Below are 20,538 nucleotides of genomic sequence, written 5' to 3' on the forward strand. Positions count from 1 at the left end.
ATATTGGTTACATTATTGAAGTTAAATGCAGTAATCATTGAATGGAGATTGATTGTAAAATAATCAGTGCTGCTTAATTATACTAGTGTGCTTATTGTTTCTTTTTACTGTGAACTCCAGCTTTGAATGTTATAGGCGTATAATAAGAGATCGGAGTTTCTCAGCCATAAAGTATGTGACAATATACGACAGCATTCAATTATTTTGTCAGCATCAGGTGCTCAGTCTCTCATTTGAAATGAAAAGAGACTGAGCACCTCGAGTCTCTCATTTGAATGAAAAATTAAATGTACGTTTATTTTATGTGTAAAATGTTTATGTACAACAGCTATTTCAATGTTGGTGCCATCGAGCAATAAAACATAGAGCCCGCGCATGGAACATCCACAACTACCATCGATGTGACGTATGACGTACGGCTCCGCCCTCGGGTGAAATGTCTATTTTTTTGGGAGTCCGTTCCCACAGTTATCTTGCTGCGCGATGACGTCGCAAATTGGTTCTTCTATCCCACTGCATCCACTAGCTAAGCTACCCAAACAACAACGGTGCAGCCCTGAATATCACTAGCAATCCTCCCAGCACAACCGGACACACATAAAACAATGGGCAACTGCCAAGTGAGTAGGCCTGTCATTACTTTTATATGATCAGTTTACCGAAGAAGGGTGTCAGTCCCTTCTTTAGTAAATAAAATGTTGTAGTGCATTTTGCAATGGTCAAAAAAAAATCAGAGGTCAATGTACTTGTAAAAGGCAGGACTGTTGAAATGGTTGGAATGGTGGGACTTGAAATTAGTAGACTATAAACGCGTTTACATTTCATCTGTCAATGTTTCCTTGAATGTATGGGTGGAAACAATGTTTTATTGATACGGTAAACTTACTGTTATGATGTAGGCCCTATGCCATCATAAAAACGAGATTTCATAATAGGCCTATGTCACATCTGAACGTGGAATTGAGCGATATATTAAATGCGTTACTTTGACTAAAACATTGTGTTTCACCGTGATTTTTAAAATCCACATAGCCCTTTAATTGACATATTATCGAAAATGAGAGTGGTGGCTTGGGGAAGGAAGAGGAAGCGGCCACTCCTCTGCGGAATTCATCAAAATCCCGTTAGTTAAACGTATGCAATGGGTAAGTCAGAAAGAAACTGAATCTAAATCCGACCCCTATTCTCTGCGCACTTGGGCGAAGTGGTGACGTGTTGACTAAAATCCGAAGTTTGATAAATGCATCAACTTCAGAACATTAGCCACTACGGTACACCCTTAATACTTTTCGCTTATTCAGCTTTGGAAAACTTGAAAATGTCGGAGGCGCACGAACGCGTAAATTGAAGGCTATGGGTGAGGTGGAGGCGGAGCGGTTCATTTGGGATTTATCAGAAAGAGTAGGATTCATATGGGATGAGTGTCACAGTTGTTTGGTTCTGTCTTCGACTGACTACACAGAAAGGACGGTTAATGCATTAAGCTGCACAGCTCTATTATTAGACAACTTCACCACTCAGAACTGCACAACTAGATTACCAAAGGCAAAACAGGTTTCAAAACGCTCTGAAACCTTCGTAACACTGCGGTGCCAAAACATAGGCCATTCCATCGAATCGGTACCATTTGCATGTTGCTTTTCAAAGTAAAACTTCATTCTTTATATTTTTCAGCACTGCATCTAATAACACATCTGTGACTATTTAAAACCTGTTATGGTCAATTTCAGGCCAACCTGTTTCTTTATTTTTCCCTGAAAAGGGTGTTTTACTGAAATAATTGGTTACATGTTCAAAACAATATCTGTAGCAAAAAGTCACAGCATATGCAGGCTAAATAAAAAAATAGTAAAAGAAACACCAATGCCATTTTTTTTTAAGGGACACCCCAATCTCAATATTCTCAAAAATGTATCATACAACTGTTTAAATAAAGGACCAAACATAATTGAAAAATTCAAGCTGCAAGCAGCGTTTCAGGGGGCCAAGCGGGGCACAGGAAGCATCTCACTGCATTCTCTCACTAGAGAAATGTTTTGCTATTTAAAAATGACCAATGCCGCTATAGTCAGGATGTCTATTAGAAAAAGAGGAAATCAAAACAAAACAAAGACATTGAAACCAGAAAAGTAACCAGGCAATCCTAGTTCAGCCGATTTAGAATGGATGAATATTGTTTTCGATGGCAGGTTTCAATCCCTGGTTTTCTGTGTGGCAGACTGTCTTTAATCATTACGCTATTTAAACCGCAGAATGCAGCTTTTACCTCAGCCATTACATTTTTGCTGAAATAACGTGGACAACAGAACATTTATTAAAACAAAGTGAAAATGTTAAAAACACAAACATTCACTATCAAAATCAAAGACATAAATGTGCAACATGGTCGCTTGTGCGAAGGAATCCTAAACCATATAACCTATTAACAAATTTGTCTAACATAGTTAAACAGCTCTCAAATTGGACTTTACCTCATTACCTTCACACAGGTATGTGAAATTTGGTATCATGCATTTATAATATCCTGTATTTATAATATCCTGTGGTTTCTTGACACATGCCTAACTAAATTTGTGTGTCCCCTAGGGGATATGGTGCGCAACTAAATTATAGGATTGAAAAACTCCAGCCCATGTTGCAGTGATTTACCTACTGCAACCACCATGGAGATTTGTATTAGCATAGCTACAGCACACACTTTTAGCATTTTTACAGGACAATGGCCAAACTACGTCATGACAAACACAAACATTGTCTTGATTAACCTCCTAAATATTGGGGGTATCACAAACTTAGATTTGTTTTTATTCCAAATAGTGGTGGTCAGCCAAACCCTAATGCAAATTTTGTCCATGTGTGATTCTATTGACATTAAGATTGTTCTATCATCAACAATGAGGGATGACTTTAGGTCTCTATCCTCACTTCAGTTGATTTCAAAATCATACATTTCAACGGTAAAGCTATTTAGCTTTCAATTAAAGTTAGTCTAACCCAAAACTGAATATACTTGTGTTGGGCAAATTACCACAGGTGAGATCAGTCTGGACCCAAATTTAGTAATAGGCTGCTCTGATTTAATGGGAAACAATGGTTGGGGCAAACTGATGGGGTCTGCCTCCCTTCCTGGAGCCCTTACCTTCACCCATTTATGGTGAGCTAATAAAAAGGCCAAATGGATTGTTTAAAGTGTTTGAGTTTTAAATTCCCACATGCAAAAAAATCTGACATTCCCTCAGACTCTCTGTAGCAAGGTATGTTATTCTTTCAACTTAGCCGGTATCCTTTGTTAACTGAAGATTTAGAAAACTCCTAAAATTTTTGACATAAAACGAATGTATGATATCACTACATCAATACTCTATTTGTTCATTAGTCAATTTACCATTTTAGAATTTGAAATCCATTAAAGAGTATCAGGCGTTGGTTTTAAAACACAAGTATTATCCCAGTTATCATTGATAAATACAAACAAAAAGAAACTAGCAAGCAAGTTTATTCATACATCGAAGCAATTCAATGTGCTTTACAATGAAAAATATATGAAAGTACAATAACAAAAACAAATACTCAAATTAAAACATCAAAACAAATGAATACATCATAATAATAATGGGATAAAAACATAGGAAGCTATAAGGCTAAACAGTGTGGTTAAGTTTAAGTACTCAGTAAAAGGCACAGGAGATGTTTTTAACCTGGATATAAAAAATGGATACTCTATTTGGATCCTAAACCATTCAGAGATTTATAAACTAAAAGCACCACTTTTAAATCTGTTCTGTAACTGACTGGAAGCCAATGCAAAGATTTAAGAACCAGAGTCATGTGCTCTGTTCTTTTGGCCCTGGTTAACATTCTAGCAGGAGCATTCTGAATGAGCTGCAGTTGTTTTACAGTCTTTTTCGGGTGTCCAGTTGAGAGGCCATTACAGATAAAAGCATGGATGAGCTTCTCTTGGTCTTTTTGGGACACCAAGCCTTTGATTCTGTCTATATTTTTTAGATGATGGAATCACAATATTGGTTCATCCAGGTATTGATGTGCTTTACACAGTGACACAGTGTCTATTGAGCTGTTGTCATATGGTTTGAGAGCCATATATATTTGAGTATCATCGGCATAGCTGTGGTAGTTGTTGTTGTTTTGTAGAATTTGGACTAGAGGTAGCATATAGAGATTGAACAGAAGCAGTCTGAGAACTGATCCCTGTGGAACTCCGGATGTCATAACCCTTCTCTCAGATTCATGATTACCAATGGTGACAAAGTAACTCCGGCCATCTAGATAAGATCTGAACCAATCAAGGACTGTCCCGGAGAGTCCTACCCAATTTTCCAGCCTATCTATAAGTGTTCTATGATCTACAGTGTCAAATGCTGCACTGAGATTTAATAGAACCAGAACTGTTATTTTATCAGAATCAGTATTCAGCCTTATATCATTTAGAACTTTTTATCAGGGCTGTTTCAGTACTGTGGTGAGGTTGGAAACCTGGCTGAAATTTGTCTAAGAGAACGGATGAGGTCACAAAATTGCTGAGTTGATTGAAGACAACTGTTTCAATGATTTTGGCTATAAAAGGGAGATTTGATACAGGTCTATAGTTGGTCAATATAGATACATCCAGTGTTCTCTTTTTTAATAGGGGCTTAATGGCAGCTGTTTTTAGAGACGTTGGAAAAATGCCTGATTGCAGAGAGCTATTAACTATTTGCTGTAGGTCCTGTGATGGCAATTCATCGATCAGAACTCTTTTTAAATGAGGAAGTACAGAGACTAAATTCTCTTGGCACAATTTAAGTTTTATTAATTATTTGCAAATAAGAGAGACGTGTCAAACGCTTACAAACAATCGTCTGAGGAGCCTCTAACTTAATACATGAACAGTCCATATTTATTACAGTTAAAAGGGGTGTGGTAAGTTGTTGCCCATCTGTCTCGTGTCACATACGTTTTTACCCAAAGGGCGGGCTGTCCCCCCCACCTTCTCCTTCCTGCCATAATGTTTACCGTTGCGTTTACCTAAACACTACTTTCCCCCCCCAAGGACCACATTCCTGAGGAACAAAAGGACGGACACCCTACTTTGTCTAGGCATGAGAACATTGTCAAAAGTACCTAATAATCCTCTGATATTATACAGACGTGTGTCACAATCTAAGTAAAGATTTACATACTAGCCAATGGGAAGACAGACATTTCTCAAATGTACCGTAGTTCAAAATTTCCATAACAGTCCATTCTTATAGAGTTAAAATAAAAAAAAAAAAAAGTCTGATGGCAATGTGTCGAGACAGCAAGTGAAAACTTTAAGATGTCAAACTATTTCTTCTAGGGATTTTTGATCAATTGTATTAAAATGCGACATAATAACCAAGTTATGTCTTGGTAGTCGTGGTGACGGTACAGAGTCCTTGTTAGACTGTGTAGTTCTGATGTTCTGTCTAATACCTATAATTTGTTCACTAAAGAAACACACATTCATTACATTTCACAGTGGACATGAGTTCTGATGCTATCTGCTTTATTGGGTTTGTAAGCTTGTCGACCATGACAAATAGAGTGCAGGTATTGTTGATATTTTTGTTGATTATTCCCGATAAATGTCGCTGTCTGGCCCTGTGTAACTCATTGTTGAAGCTACCAAGGCTTTGTTTATAGATGTCATAGTGAATTTGAAGTTTAATTAATGTACCTTTTCTTAAAAGAAACAGAGTTTACTGGATCAGTTGGGGTGATAAGTGAATCAAAAAAGACACAGAAATGATCAGACAGGGCCAAGTCTTTAACCATGACAGAGGAAATATCGAGACCTTTAGAGACAACCAGATATAGAATGTGGGCTTGAGTGTACGCTCTTTCACATGTGGAGTGAGATCAAAAGTGTCAAGTACTGCAAAACATTATTTGGCATTATTGTCTGTACTATTATTTATGTGGAAGTTAAAATCCCCTGTAATAATAAACAAGTTATAATCAACTGATAACAGAGTAGTTCAGCAAATTCATCAATAACATTTGCAGAATTTCGTGGAGGTCTGTAAATGATAAAAAAAAAAATTGGGGGGTACCCTTCAATGTAAAAGAGAGGTATTCAAAATAAATAAAATTACCTATTGTATTTTCTTTGCACTGGAATGCATATTTGAATAGGGCAGCCATTCCTCCTTTTTTCCTGCCATTTCGACACAAATTCTTATGGCCATATTTTTCCGGTGCTGTCTCATTGAGAATTGTGGCACTACAGTCTTCTGTCTTCAGTGAGAAACATAAAATCTAGTTTGTAGGATATTATAATGTCATTTACCAAGAATGATTTGTTGGCAAGAGATCTGATATTAAGTAAAGCCAGCTTAATAGATATAATAAGGGTTCCTGGACTAGTAGGTTGACGCGTTACAGTTAACACATTAGACAAGTTTACTTTATGGGTTGCATGCTCACGGTTCCTTCTATTTCTAATCAACACAGGAATAGAGATACTGGGTCCTAGCTTTTTCTCAAAACAGTTGGCATTGCTATTTTCACAATCACCAAACTCAATTCAGCATTTAAAATAGGTCATCTGATTTTATTGTGGGGAGTAAACTCGCTTTGGGTTGTTTTACCCTCTTCATAGGCTATGACTATTTTGGAATTGAATTCAATTCTCCTTACTGTTAAAGACTTTCACCATGTGGATTCTTCATTCTACCACTTATAAAAGGAGAGAGAAAACACTTTTAACATTTTGTAAGAAAACCATGAGACTATTTTTACCAGATTAGATAATCATAATTGTACCAATTTCTATTTCATCACTAGGTTTCAGCTGTATCTACGTGTGCTAGCGAACAGCTCAGCACAACAGATGGTCACCATCCGGTGGGCCTGTTAAAGCCTACCCACATTGTCGTGAGACCCCTCTTGAAGCCTTACGGTTTTAAACATTATCATCAACTCAATAAATATGTTTGATTCAAAATTACATAAGTACACATGACAGAGCACAACAAAACAGGTTATTTTTTGAATACCTATTAAAACATGTTCAAGCATGACAGAAAAAAACAGGCTATTTTGAATGCCTATTCAAACATGCTATATACCATCCAAGTGCTTTTCAAACTACGTAATATTCAATAAAATTAGCTTGGCTATTACAGAGGAAATTGATCATGTTTTTCTTAATAAGTTCCAGCTTTATTTAATAGTTAGGTACGATACATTTTTGGCTCGATACTCGTTCTTACAAACTCGAGCTCACTCAATCTCATCTCAAAGAAACTTGGTTTTCCTCACCTTTATAGACATCCCAAACAGAATTAGTGTAAACCCATTGGCTACTTACTGTCACGCTTTGAATTGCGGAAAATGTTCGTGATTTATACAAGTAAAAAAAAAAATTCATAACAATTGTTAGGATGTATTTTTGAGAGTTCTCTAAATTCAGAGATATTTTACAAAATATCTTTATCTGTGCTTTTGTTGGCAGTAGTTTTTTTTGTCTGTTAATTTCCTACCTTTTTTCTTATTAATTTAAGCCCACCATCTTGCCGTATGAAGAGTTTGATGTTATGGCTGATATAAAGGCCATACGCAAAGCCTGCAAAGGCTTGGGTAAGTAAATGTTAGTTAATCTTTAGTTAATTTAGAAACGTGACCAGGTATATCCAGGTATGCCCTATAAGTGCAAACCTGCCTGGAAAGTTCTGTCAATGTGCTTTCAAAGAATAGCTGTGAAAATGTTACTATATTTAATAGCTGTGAAAATGTTACTATATTTAAAGGTGCCATGGTCCTATTTTTGATTGCATGTTGTACAGGTACTGATGAACAAGCCATAATTGATATACTGGCTAACCGATCTGCAGCCCAGCGGATGGAAATTAAACAAGCCTATTTTGATAAGTATGATGATGTGAGTATCAACAATGTACATGCATAAGATTAGAAAATATGAACATCTTAGTCTACATCACAAAATATAGTGCCCTCCAAGTATTGAGAGTGGGACAATAAAGACAAAGTTTATATTTCTGCTGTACAGAGGCAAAAGTATAGAATGACATCTTTAAATTGTGTCAGTTTCAACACATGTTTTACCAATTAAATAACAGCACTGTCAGAGTTCCATCCCCCATTTCATGTGAGCGTATTGGGATAGTATTAGGACATATAGGCTCACAGGTGTTTCTAAGTGATCAGGTGTTCTTGTTGCATTGATTGTCAAAACAGAAACTAGCTGTAAATGTGTAGTATTAATTCTATCCATTGCTTTTGGAGTCTGTGTTTGGTGTAAGTAGACATAATCCAACAGGAAGACTACGGAGCTGCCTATGAAAAAAAGCAAGTGATTTGGATAAAGAAATTGAAAACTCAATTAGAACCATTGCACAAAGGTTGGACATACCCAAATCAACAGTTTGGAATGTCCTGAAAAAGAAAGAACACTACTGTTTTTAGCAATGACTAGGTCAGCCAAGTAAAACAAGAGCTGTGAGAAAAAAACGAAATGACATTGAAATCACCAACAACCTCCCGAAAGCTTGGGTGAAAGGGTCCTTATCTACTGTTCCCAGATGACTTCAGAAGCAGAATTGCAAAGTCTACACTGCAAGATGCAAACCTCTTGTCAGCACCAAAAACAGAAAGGACAAACATATAGAATTTAAAATGTACTGGGATCAGCCAGCACAGTTTTGGGACAGTTTTGTGGACAGATAAAATTGTGAACTTTTATTAGAGTGATAGGAAGGCAAAGGTGTGGAGAAATAAATGGAACTGCAGATGATTCAAGACATGCCACTGCATCTGTTTAGCATTGTTGTGGTAGTGTCATGGCATGGGCATAAATGGCTGCCTCTGGAACAGGCATACTCAGCTTTACTGATGATGTAAAAAATTATGACTACAATGGAATTAATTCAGAAGTATACAGAAGCCTCTTGGCTGCCAATATACAGTATAAGACTCACTGTGCGGTGCCCAGACTTCACAATGCAATAGGACGATGAAACAAAACACAATGCAAAAGGGTTCCTGAGGGGATAAAAGTGGAAAGTTGTGGGCTGGCCTAGTCAATCTCCTGATTTAAATCTGATTGAACATGCATTTCACTTGCAGAGACTCCCCAACTCAAGAAACAGCTCCGAATGGCTGCAGTAAAGTCATGGCAAAGCATCTCAATAGACAGATACCAAGATTCACTGCTGTTGTTGCATGCAAGGTATTTGAGAGTGAATACTAGCATTTGTACTTCTGACATTTGCTTTTAGTTGAATTGTACCAATACTTAAGCTCACATGAAATGGGTGGATGGGACTCTGAAAGTGTTGTTGTTCTTATTTGGTTAAACATGTTGCAACAGTCAGAAATAAAAGGTGACATCCTGTACTTGCCTTCTATTCGTAATTATATTTTTGTGCCTTTTGTGTTAAGCAAAAATAGCAATTTTGACTTTACTGTCTCAAATACAACTCGTGACAACCTATGCAACTTAATCAGTAAGTACTGTTAAGTGAAAAGCTCCCAGGGGCCGGGCTGCCTTAAAGTCACAGTCTTACAGTTAGCTACAGGTCCTGCTCACTGATTAGCCAAGAGGATCTGCAGACCTCATTGCAATTAGCCAGCCCTGTTGTATTTGTTTTAGTAATCAAGTATGGTTTCCTTCAATCAATGCGCTTTAGTGAGTCTTTGTGGTGACTTCGGGGTCAGTGAGCTGAGTCTACGTATTACGCCGGAACAGTGAATTCCTGGTTGAGTAAGCACCATGATTAGAAACAGAGCGACATAGAAAGACACACATCTCAATATTGGGAGTTGCTAAATTGAAAAAATGACAAGCTACTAGTCTCAACAGTCTAAAATCAGTCAGTAACTAAAATAATTCCTTAGAATGATTAGTTTGTCAGTGACGCTAATTAGGTCAGCTTATGAAGTCACTGGAGAACATGCTTCTCTTTTTTTCAGTCTCTGGCTAACACATTTTGTATAGGGGTAATGTGGTTTGATTTTAAAGGGCAATAATGTAAAATCTTAAAAATATTTTAAGGTTCGTTAATCCCTTCAAGTCATCACAGGACTGTCTGTCAGAGCTTGTTGCTCTGACTCAGAGACTTTACAGGCAAAATGTTCTTTCACAACGAAACTGTGACTGGTTGACTGATAAATTTAATATTTGATCTGCTGCACAACCACAAGGACTTTGGACAGGGACAGCTATGAGTCATTTGGGCCCGGTAATCCTGAGGTAGCTCATGAAAGTTAGGGAGAGCATTACTGCTTTTTAATCGGGTTCCTGAGCGTACTTTTCAGACTGACCCTTGTCCCCCGTTACATAATCAAATGCAATGTGACAATTGGAACTTTAATCCAAACAATTTTAGAAAATGCTATTTGCTCCACTGTTTTTGTTTGTATGAGACTCTTATTGGCCTAAATTATACTCGACTAGCCTATTGGCTATTGTCTGAAACTAACTTTAACTGGATACAGCTCAGTGTTCACAGTAATTGTGTGCCAGAAGAATTTTCACAACTTTAAAGTTTCCACTCAGGAGACCAGAAGTGTGTGAAGTTACCAATGATGAGACCAAACTCAGTCTGTTAGGCCAGCCAAGTGCCACGTCTGGGGAAAACAAGGCAGCGCTTGCCGTCTGGCTCGTACCATCCCTAATGATGCATGGTGGTGGGAGTATCATGTGATGGGGATGGTTCTCAACAGCAGGAACTACAATGGATGAACGGAGCAATATACTTAAAGGTCATTGAAGAATGTGTGGTTTCGAGACATTTCCTGGCTCCAGACAGTTATGACACATTTTTCTCCATTGTGGGAAGAATGTAGTTTTCCCTTTTCACGGCTTTCTTCAAGGGTTTTAGATCAACACAGATGCAAACGTTGCCTTTAGGCTTTAGCACTGACACCATTGAGGCACACCATTCTATTGGCTGTTTGGTAAGTTAATAGGGGCGTGTAATGAACACATTAAACATGTTCTTAAACTTGCTGAACACAGTCCCTTTGCCTAACCCTCCTGCAACTCCACAAACCACAAGAACCTCTGTACCCGGAACCTTTTAGACCATCCTGAGATGGAGGTTGACCAGTGTTTTAAACCCCACAAAACATAGAACAGGTTAATAAAGCATAAATCATATCAACATGTTCCCCATACGGGTCGCTAAAATATGTACATATTCAAGTAACTCAGCATTGTTCCTTGTCCACCCAGTTTCTCTCTGGTACAAACGTTTACATGAACATCCATCTAACAGTTTTCACCTCAATGAGCAATGTACCCACAATATGACTCGCCCACTATGTTGCAAGCTGGACGAAATGTAGTGTTTCTAGGGAGTCCGCAGAATGTTGCACCCTGAATCAGTTGGCTTTAATAAGTATACATATATGAGCTCATTCGTGCCATTAAAGTTGATGGTAGGCAATGTCTGGCAAAACGTTGTCCTGCATTTAGAATTTTTAAATGTTGTCAACCTGCTCTGTGAACGACATGGTCATCAATTTGTGGTGGACTTGTGGAAATTGCAATTACAGTAAGGCCACAGGACAGTCTGCTCTTCATCAGCAGAAAGAATTTGATTGTGCCCAAGACTGCCATGTATGAAATAAAATGTTTGCGAGCCCTACCCATTTAAATATTAAGAAGACATGTAGTATACAATGGTATAATAATGAATGTTTTTTGGTCACTGTTTCTCTGTCCTTTTCACTGGAGAAGGAGTTGGTGGAAGTGCTGAAGAGCGAGCTGGGGGGGAACTTTGAGAAGGCTGTCCTGGCCATGCTAGACCCTCCAGTCGTCTATGCAGTGAAGGAGCTCAGGAGGGCAATGAAGGGAGCAGGCACTGATGAGGATACCCTTGTGGAGATTCTATGCACAGCCACAAATAATGTATTTTTCTGTTTTATTCTGAATAGATTTCTATTAGTCATGAGAAATAGTCAGTGCCCTTTATGATTAGAGATGTAACAGTCTACTTAAGATTTAGATTTCTCATTCTCTTTTCCAACAGCATATTCACATGTTCAAAGAATGCTACTTTCAGGGTAAGTAACAATGCTCCCTCATAATGCACTAAATCAAATTGTCTTTTTGCATATTTTTTTCTAATGGAATACTTGCCAATGTAGTTGGAATATTGTGAGGAACTTATTGGGCAGAGTCAGTGCTGTTATCTATTATATTTGTAATTTTATTTTTGTTCTTTTGTGTTTTCCCCCCAAGTAGCTTGCATGCTAAGATGTTGCAGCCAACAGGGCACCTTATGATTCCGCCCTTGCTGACATTTAAAAAAATATATTTTTACTGCATATTCAATTTTTATTTTGTATAAATGGGTGTTTTCCACTACTTCTGTTCCCATTTTCTCAAATATAATAATGACATCAGCGTTCAAAAATAACAAGGGACTTCAGTGTGTTTACCTTTAATTTTAGGGAAGTGTTACAGTTATTTCAACAATAAATACAATAAGCAACTTATATAGCCTAAGGAGAAAGGCAGTCTGTTTAGATTAGTGTTCTTCAACCCAGGCCACCATATTGCAAATAGCAGTTGGCAGGAGTCTTGGTTTTTTCTAGCCATAAGCAGGAGACTATTGTTCCTTCAGAAACGAGCAAGCCCACTGTCAACTATGTTAACCTTATTTGGTGTGGCAGACGTGAGGTGTAATTCTAATAAATTACACCTAGGCGACTATGTAAACAGTGCATAGAAAATAGATAATTACACAGAAGGTTATTCGCACCGAAGCACCTGGCTCTTTTTTGTAAGTTACAGATTTTTTTTCTAAAGGTCAGAGAACAATGGAACTGCACTCATTGTCATGTTTTGTATGTACCTCTTTCTGTCTTTCTCATTGCTTCTCTGCGACTTCTCTAGTGCATGAACGGGACCTGGATGAAGATGTTGAAGGGGACACTAGTGGAGATGTGAGAAAGCTGCTCACTCTTCTTTTACAGGTAAGTAGCTCTAGGTTTCAGTCTTGGACTAGTGCCTTGTAACACCATTCCTGTTCCCATCTCTGGACTGAAATAAAGCTCCATCTGCCTGAGAGAATGACACACACACAAACTGGCTGTGTACCTGTCTATTAGATTTCTTTTCATTAGTAAAACGAAAGCCAGACACTATCCTAAGCCCGACAGAAAGGCTACATTTAGTCAGTGAAAGATTTCTGTTCTAGGGCACCAGAGATGAGAGTTATGAAGTGGATGAGGGTCTGGCTGAAGCTGATGCCACTGCCCTGTTTGAGGTATGGTATAGGGAAATGCATTCTAAATTATAGTAGTATCAAGAAGTACATTTACTATTCCTATCAGATTACATTTAACTCAAATTGATTATTTAGGCCGGTGAAGGATGTTTTGGAACAGATGAATCCACTTTCAGCTTTATCCTGGCTAACAGAAACTACCTTCAGCTACAGGCCACCTTCAAGGTGTATGAGCAGGTGAGTTCTTTTAGAGAGAAAAAATCTAAATATATTATGGTTACATGACCTCATTTTGCACCTCATAAAAATGTGATTTCAAATGTTATTTCTGTACTTTGGTACAGAAATCACCACAAAAGTGTTATCATAATCGTGCAATGCTATTTTCATAAATGTTGCTTCAAACATTTCCCAGACCTTTGAATTTATTTCAATAGCCAATTCAGACGGGCAAACCTAAGTGATCACTGCTTAGCGATATATCAGCTGATGCTGGGGATCACAACATTTTTTTATGTTGTTATGGTTTGATATCGTTATTTGTAAAATCGTATACACAATTAAGTAATTGCAGTGAGTTACCCAAGAGGAGCAGAACCTAACGCCAAGACCTGTACAAAGGTTATTGTTGTACATGTTTCCAATATATAGTTAAACTAATACGTGCCATTTTCTGTCTAATGGAATTTCTTAGCGGGATCAAAACGTACCTACAGTATCTATATAGATCGGTTTTAATATCCAACTAAAATGTATTGCTAATTTTCCTCCCAAAGCAAACTATTTCCCTTGTGCATCATACTGCATATTAAGTTGAGATCAGTTTATAATCTTAACATAGTTGTCCTACTTGGCATAGGGCAGTGGTACTTAGCTGTTATCCTACAAGGTCCAAGCCTGCTGTTTTTTTGTTCTACCTCATCATTAATTGCACTTACCTGGTATCCCTGGTTTAAGGAAGTCCCTAATTAGAGGGTTACAATGCCATTTTTAAGGGGCATAAATTCTGTTGTAATATATCTTTATTCAGCTTCTCAAAAACCTAGGTGTCATTCAAAAATGTATAAAATATTTAGAGAGCCATGGCAAACATGCAAACAATTTTGAAGTGAGAAGCTGGGTGTGTAACAACCATTTTTCCCCACTGTTTTTGTCTGTCCTGAACCTCAGGCATAATGTGTTTTGACTGTTATGGGAGTCGAACGTTCTAGTTCCATAGAACACGTCTTTAATCATTATGCTATTTAAAACACTTCAAGGTCCGAGGGGATTTCTGGCCAGATTTCACTACTTGGACATTTTGGGTCCTAGATTCATGTCTGTAACAGATATCATGGAGTATTGTATATCCTGGTATTCACACCACCGCAGACTTCTGGGTCCCCATTTAGAAAACTAATCTGTTGGAAAGGCAAACCAATATTTTTCAGAAAACATTTCTGCCATTCAGTATAATAACTTCATAATGGTTTGTCAAATTTTTTGTTTCGTTGGTATTCCTCGATAATTACATGCCTTTACTGACATATGACATTGCATTGGGTTGAAACTAATTAATAAAACAAGGTAAAGAAAATATAGGCACCGCAAAAATATTTGGTTCTTCTACCTAGAAATAAAACGATAAAATTAATTAGAAAGTAAATTAATTCTATCTACGTGTAATGACACCAAACAGCCACCAGATTCTGGCATGAGATTGGTAGCCCAGTTTGGACTTTTATAAAATCAGAAAAATAACAAAATTCCAAATACCTAATAACATCCTCGTACTATGTTGACAGAAGAACATTTTTATATCATATTTATAATACCAACAATGTATTATAATACAATACATCATAAATGCCGATGTACACCCTTGTAATCCGTATGGTCTTTACACATTAGCCTTTCTAAGCTGCATGGTCAATGTCGTTGCCTGTTTACAAGTTTTCCTCCTGCAGACTATGGTCCCCCTAGCAACCCAAACTATACACGGAACGCTTCACGAAGGTGTCTACATACAATCTACATTAAAACCAGACAATTTTAGCGATTATATTTTCTTCAATATTTATTCAAGTGTACACAGAGAACTAAATCCGCAGAACCACGGAATGAGACCCTGAAAGGTTTTAACAATGGGTAGTCAGTCATTCACTCAGTAAGAGACATTGGCTCTTCTAGGCCGGGTGCACTTAAGCAGTCCGGCAAAAACTTGGGACGCTGCGTAAAATGTAAATAAAAACAGAATGCAATGATATGCAAATTATTTATCCTTATATTTAATTGAAAATGTTGATACTGAGAATTTTTTTTTGTGGGGGGAAATTCATTTTTAATTAGATGTCAGCATCTCGTTTAAAAAAAGTTGGGACAGGGGCATGTTTTCCACTGTATAACATCACCTTTTCTTTTAACAATACTCTGTAAGCATTTGGGAACTGAGGAGATCAATTACTGTAGTTTTGAAAGTGAAATGTTTTCCCATTCTTGCTTTATATAGGATTGCAGCTGCTCAACAGTTCGGGGTCTCCTTTGTCGTTTTTTTTTTTTTTTTCTCATAATGCTCCAATCATGATGATTCCCAAAAATTATTTCGCATTTTATTTGTCAGACCAAGGCAAAGTGGACAGATTCCTCAGACCATCTTAAATGAGCTCAGGCCTAGAGAAGGCGGTGGCGTTTCTGGATCTTGTATATATGGTTTCTTCTTTGCATAGAATTTTGACTACCATTAATGTGGACGCAGCAATGTACTCTGTTCACAGACAATGGTTTTCGCAACTGTGCCTGAGCCCATGCAGTGATGTCCACTGCTGTATTGTTTCTGTTTTTAATGCTGTGCCTCCTGAGTGCCCGAAGATCACGGCCATCCAATATTGATTTCTGCCTTGTCCCTTGCGTACAGAGATTTCTTTTAATTATATATTTTAATGATTAAGAGGTTTGGAACCACCAATCCTCATCCTACAGCTGGCCTTCTGGCCAAACTAAGTTACTGAGGCAGAAGGGCCTTGGTCAGGGAGGTGACCAAGAACCCAATGGGGTTGATGTTTATCTGGGTGAATGAGACCATAATCAAACTAAGGCCTGAATACCAGCATCCACATCTGGCAAATACAAGCTAACATTTATTGCTTGGCCACTATCCCTACAGTGAAGTGTAGTAGTAGGAGCTTTATGATATGGGGATGATATGGCAGGGACTTGGAGACTGGTCAGGATTAAATGAAGGATGAATATAGGAAAATACAGAGGTCCTTGAAGAAAACCACATGATCCAGTCGCACAGGAATCTGCATTCTCCTATTCCATTGACCATTATTTGTAGGGATGCACCGATTAGACAGCTGGCAATTGGTAACGTACGATTCTGGGCAAAAAATTTAATAATCAGTAACAGCCTTAAAATGGCAGATTACTGGTGACCAATTGTGGTGTCTGACAAGGCATCACCTAATTTTTATAAAAGACTAATGTTTATCCAGTCACGTGTCAATGACAGGTAATATAGTCCCCCCCCCCCCCCCCAAATTATAGAACTGTAAATATAACTATTTAAATTCCGCAATATTAATATGATGCAATGAAAGCACTTGTGCTGATTATAGACAAATAGTAGCGTGTTTTTAAGTTTCCAAAAATTGCGATTAACGTGGGGTTAATCCAGTAAGTATTGGCCTTGTAGACGGGTTTCCCTCTGTGTACCTTTCATTTCAAAAAAAAAAAATATGTCAAATTGGTGGCCTTTTAGGATACATGTCTGAATGGGTCTTTTCTTATTAAAATATATTGAAAAATAACTTAATTAGGTGAAATTAGAAGCAACATTTGAATTTCGGTATCTGCCAGTCATTTTCTTATCGGTGCATCCCTAATTATTTGGGGTAAAATCTCAGTGGGTGACTGAGGTGATACTTAACATTTAATGTGAACATTTAGAAAGATTTGAAGTTTACTGGCACTTTAAACACATTCTTTGTAGAACATCTGTTGAGTCTATCAGGAGCACATCATCAAGCACCTGCACCTGTCTGTTTGTTTATTTTTGTTCCTTCCCTCCTTGTACCAGCTCTCTGGAACAGAAATCCTGGATGCCATTGAGAATGAGGTTTCTGGGACTTTGAAGGACTGCTACATCACACTTGGTGTGTATTATACAACTTGGGTTGTATGTTTTTCATCAACCTAACCTATATTTGTTAAAAATATAAAATTGTACATAACCACCGAAGCATACCAACCAATAAGCAAATAGAAGCAACTAACTTTAATGCAAAAAAAAAAGTATTTAATTCTTTTTGATTTTCTCTCCAGTAAGAGTTGCTAAGAACCCACAGCTGTATTTTGCTCGGCAACTGAACAAGGCCATGAAAGGAGCAGGCACTGATGAGGACACTCTCATCCGCATCCTCGTTTGCCGCTCTGAGGTAGTGTATGGACAAACAATCTCAGAGACGCTGTATAACTTGGTGACCACTGACTACATTGTTCTTCCATGTATCTCATATTTCAAACTAAAAGCTGTCAGTTGATTCCATACTGTCTGTGTTTTCTGTTTAACAGTATGATTTGGAGACCATTAAAGACATGTACCTGGAAAAGTATGATGTGTCCCTAAAGGATGCCATCAAATCTGAATGTGGTGGGGATTTTAAACGTCTCCTGCTGGCTATTTGCCATTGAGGGAGAAAGAAAGAGATGGAGGGAGAAGACAGCAGAATGCCTCAAAGGGAAAGTGCTGCTTCTTTCTATTTGAGAAACTAACAATACTTATTGTACAATCATTCCTACTGATTTAAACATGAAAGTATATGGATGGGGAAGGGAGTGAAATTGGAGAGCTCACAAATGAATTTGATTCTGCACTCCTTATTTGACTTATGAATCCATAGGATGTATAAAAACATGCACCAACAAGGTTCCTGCTTTTTCTGATCTAGTTATCTAAAGGCAGTTAGATTGTTACATGATAGTGAAGTGATTGGTTTTCTTTGAAAGGATTGCTATGACTAGAGACTTAAATACTTAAATCATAAAATAACTGTAAAAAATGTAGATAGGAAAATATGATTATAAGGTGAATATGAGGCAAGAATGCACGATGTCACCTATTTCTGTCCATTTCCACATTTGTATTTTTTGACAGCTAAGAAGTTCCATCCCCCATTTTTATGTGAGCATAATTTCTGGGAAATTTGTCTCACGTGTTTCTAATTGATCAGGTGTTTCCGGACGCATTGATTGTTCATACAAAGTGCTGTGAATGTGTAGTGTCAATACTTTTCTTTGTTTTTGCCTTTGGAGTCTGTATTTGTTTTCAGAAAGCGTATTTCAACATGAAGATTTGGGATCTTTCTATTAAGGATGAGAAAGTGATTTCTTATTGCTTTCTTTCTTAAAAATAACTAAATTAGAACCATAGCACAAAAGTTGGATATTGCCAAATGAACAGTTTGGAATGCCCTGAAAAATAAAAAAAACAATTGAGTCTTCAGCAGTCCGCAATGACCAGGTTGGCCGAGTAAAACCACAGCAGTAGTTGATAACAGAAAAATTAGCATAACTGTGAAAAACAACCCTAAAATAAGTGTCAGTGAAATCAACAACCTGCAGCAGAATTACAAAGGCTGCACTGCAAGATGCAAACCTCACATCAGTACCAAAAAGAAAGAGGCCAGATTTGAATTTGTTAGGAATATAGAGATTTGCCAGTGCCGTTTTCAATTGAGTTATATGGGCAGAGACGATGAACTTGTATAAAAAGTGATAAGAAGGCAAACGTGTGGAGGAAAGAATGAACAGAAGATGATCCAAACCATACCACTTCATCTATGAAGCATGGTAGATGTAATGTCATAGCATGGGCATGGCTGCCTTTGGAATGGACTCATTGATGATAACAAATGAGTGCAGCAGCAGAATGAATTCAGAAATGTAAGAATCTTGGCTACCAATATACTAAAAAATGCAACCAGACTCATTGGGTGGCACATCACAAAGCAATGGAACAATGACCCAAAACGCACTGCCCAAGCAACGGAGGATATCATTTTTGACTGGCAAAGTCAATTTACTGATTGAAATCTGATTTAATATGCATTTCACTTGTATTAGAGGAGACTGAAGTCAGAATCACCGCAATAGAAAAAACAGCTCAAAATGGCTTGGCAAAGTATCTTAAAAGGATAATGCCATGAATTGGGTTGTATCAATGGATCGCAGACTCACTGCTGTTATTCCATGCTATGGATTTGCAAGCATATACTACCTTTCATAGTTCTTACATTGGGTTTAAGTTAAATTGCCACAATACTTATGCTTGCATGAAGTGGGGCGGATGGAGCACTGTTATCCTTAGTTGATAAAACTTATGTTATGGAACAGCCAGAAATGAAAAGTGAAAGTCTGTACTCTTGCCTCATTTATCTTTTTTATTATTTTCATATTTCTTGAGTGTACAGCACTACATAAGTATTTTGGACTTTACTGTCCCAATACTTATGTAGGGCACTGTATATGACATGAGTCACTGCTATTGGAATAACATGGGTTTTAAATAAGAATAACAGTTACAAAAAATGTTATGCTCTACTACCCCAAATATAAGTACAGAATATTTCTACTGTCTGAAAGTTTGTCAAATGTATTTTTAAATAAAAAGCATCTATGCATCCACTTAATACATGCATTCTCTCACAAGCAAGAAAAACTGCTTTGACCGTCTTTCACCTATTACATTTTTTATAATCTAAGACTAACACAATCAAACATTTACTTAATTTAGACAGCAGTATTTTAAATCATGTAAGACATGTTAATATTAACACAAGATGTCAGAAGGTATTTTAGACACAAACGTTAGTGATGTTATCTAAGAATCTTTACTCACCCTAAACATGATCTGAAATTATGACTAATTATCAGTTCTGTACAATGGCAGCTGTATTTGAAACCTATTCCTATATTAGGAATTAGCCTATATAAGTAAGCCAAGTAATATCAGCTGATTAACTAGAGATATTTGAAACAATTTATAAAGCCTGTTAAGCCTCTGGGTATATCGTGAAAGAGAAGAAATAAACAGGACTATTCACACCTGCCTTTATGGAAAGATATGGAATAGGGACCAGCATTTGCCTGTGTATCAGTGAAATAATATTAACAAAAAAGGACATGCACATTAAAACCTCTTAAAAAATTGTCCTAGATGTTTCTGTTTTTGTGTGTTTTTTTTTTCATCATGTTAATCCAATTTAATGTACCTAAGTCATATTATTGGCCAATGAAGGCCAACATACATGTACTGTATTAAAATAGGTTTTGAATGGAA

The 20,538-nt window shown here is 37.3% G+C and overlaps 1 protein-coding gene across 2 annotated transcripts; it reads left to right on the plus strand.

Annotated features, from left to right (window-relative positions):
* The first annotated feature begins 472 nt into the window (after window positions 1-472).
* On the plus strand, window positions 473-20,538 carry anxa13 (annexin A13). 2 transcript variants are annotated; one of them, XM_010900722.5, is made up of 11 exons: window positions 473-620; window positions 7,527-7,602; window positions 7,809-7,903; window positions 11,723-11,896; window positions 12,018-12,051; window positions 12,887-12,966; window positions 13,191-13,259; window positions 13,356-13,457; window positions 17,278-17,353; window positions 17,523-17,635; window positions 17,772-20,538. In XM_010900722.5, the coding sequence occupies exons 1-11, from the start codon at window positions 606-608 to the stop codon at window positions 17,889-17,891; spliced, it is 954 nt and encodes a 317-aa protein (XP_010899024.1). In that variant the 5' UTR covers window positions 473-605; the 3' UTR covers window positions 17,892-20,538. The 2 variants fall into 2 exon arrangements, with proteins under 2 accessions (XP_010899024.1, XP_010899025.1); XM_010900723.5 differs by having other exon boundaries at window positions 474-620; window positions 11,726-11,896.

This window comes from Esox lucius, chromosome 21 (genome assembly GCF_011004845.1).
Source record: "Esox lucius isolate fEsoLuc1 chromosome 21, fEsoLuc1.pri, whole genome shotgun sequence".
In the NCBI taxonomy this organism is placed as follows: domain Eukaryota; kingdom Metazoa; phylum Chordata; class Actinopteri; order Esociformes; family Esocidae; genus Esox; species Esox lucius.

Excerpts from the sequence above, each read along its gene's own strand:
- anxa13 (XM_010900722.5), top strand. Across the intron at positions 7,904-11,722 it reads ATTTTGATAAGTATGATGAT|AAGGAGTTGGTGGAAGTGCT; the intron begins GTGAGTATCAAC and ends TTTTCACTGGAG. Across the intron at positions 13,458-17,277 it reads CCTTCAAGGTGTATGAGCAG|CTCTCTGGAACAGAAATCCT; the intron begins GTGAGTTCTTTT and ends TCCTTGTACCAG.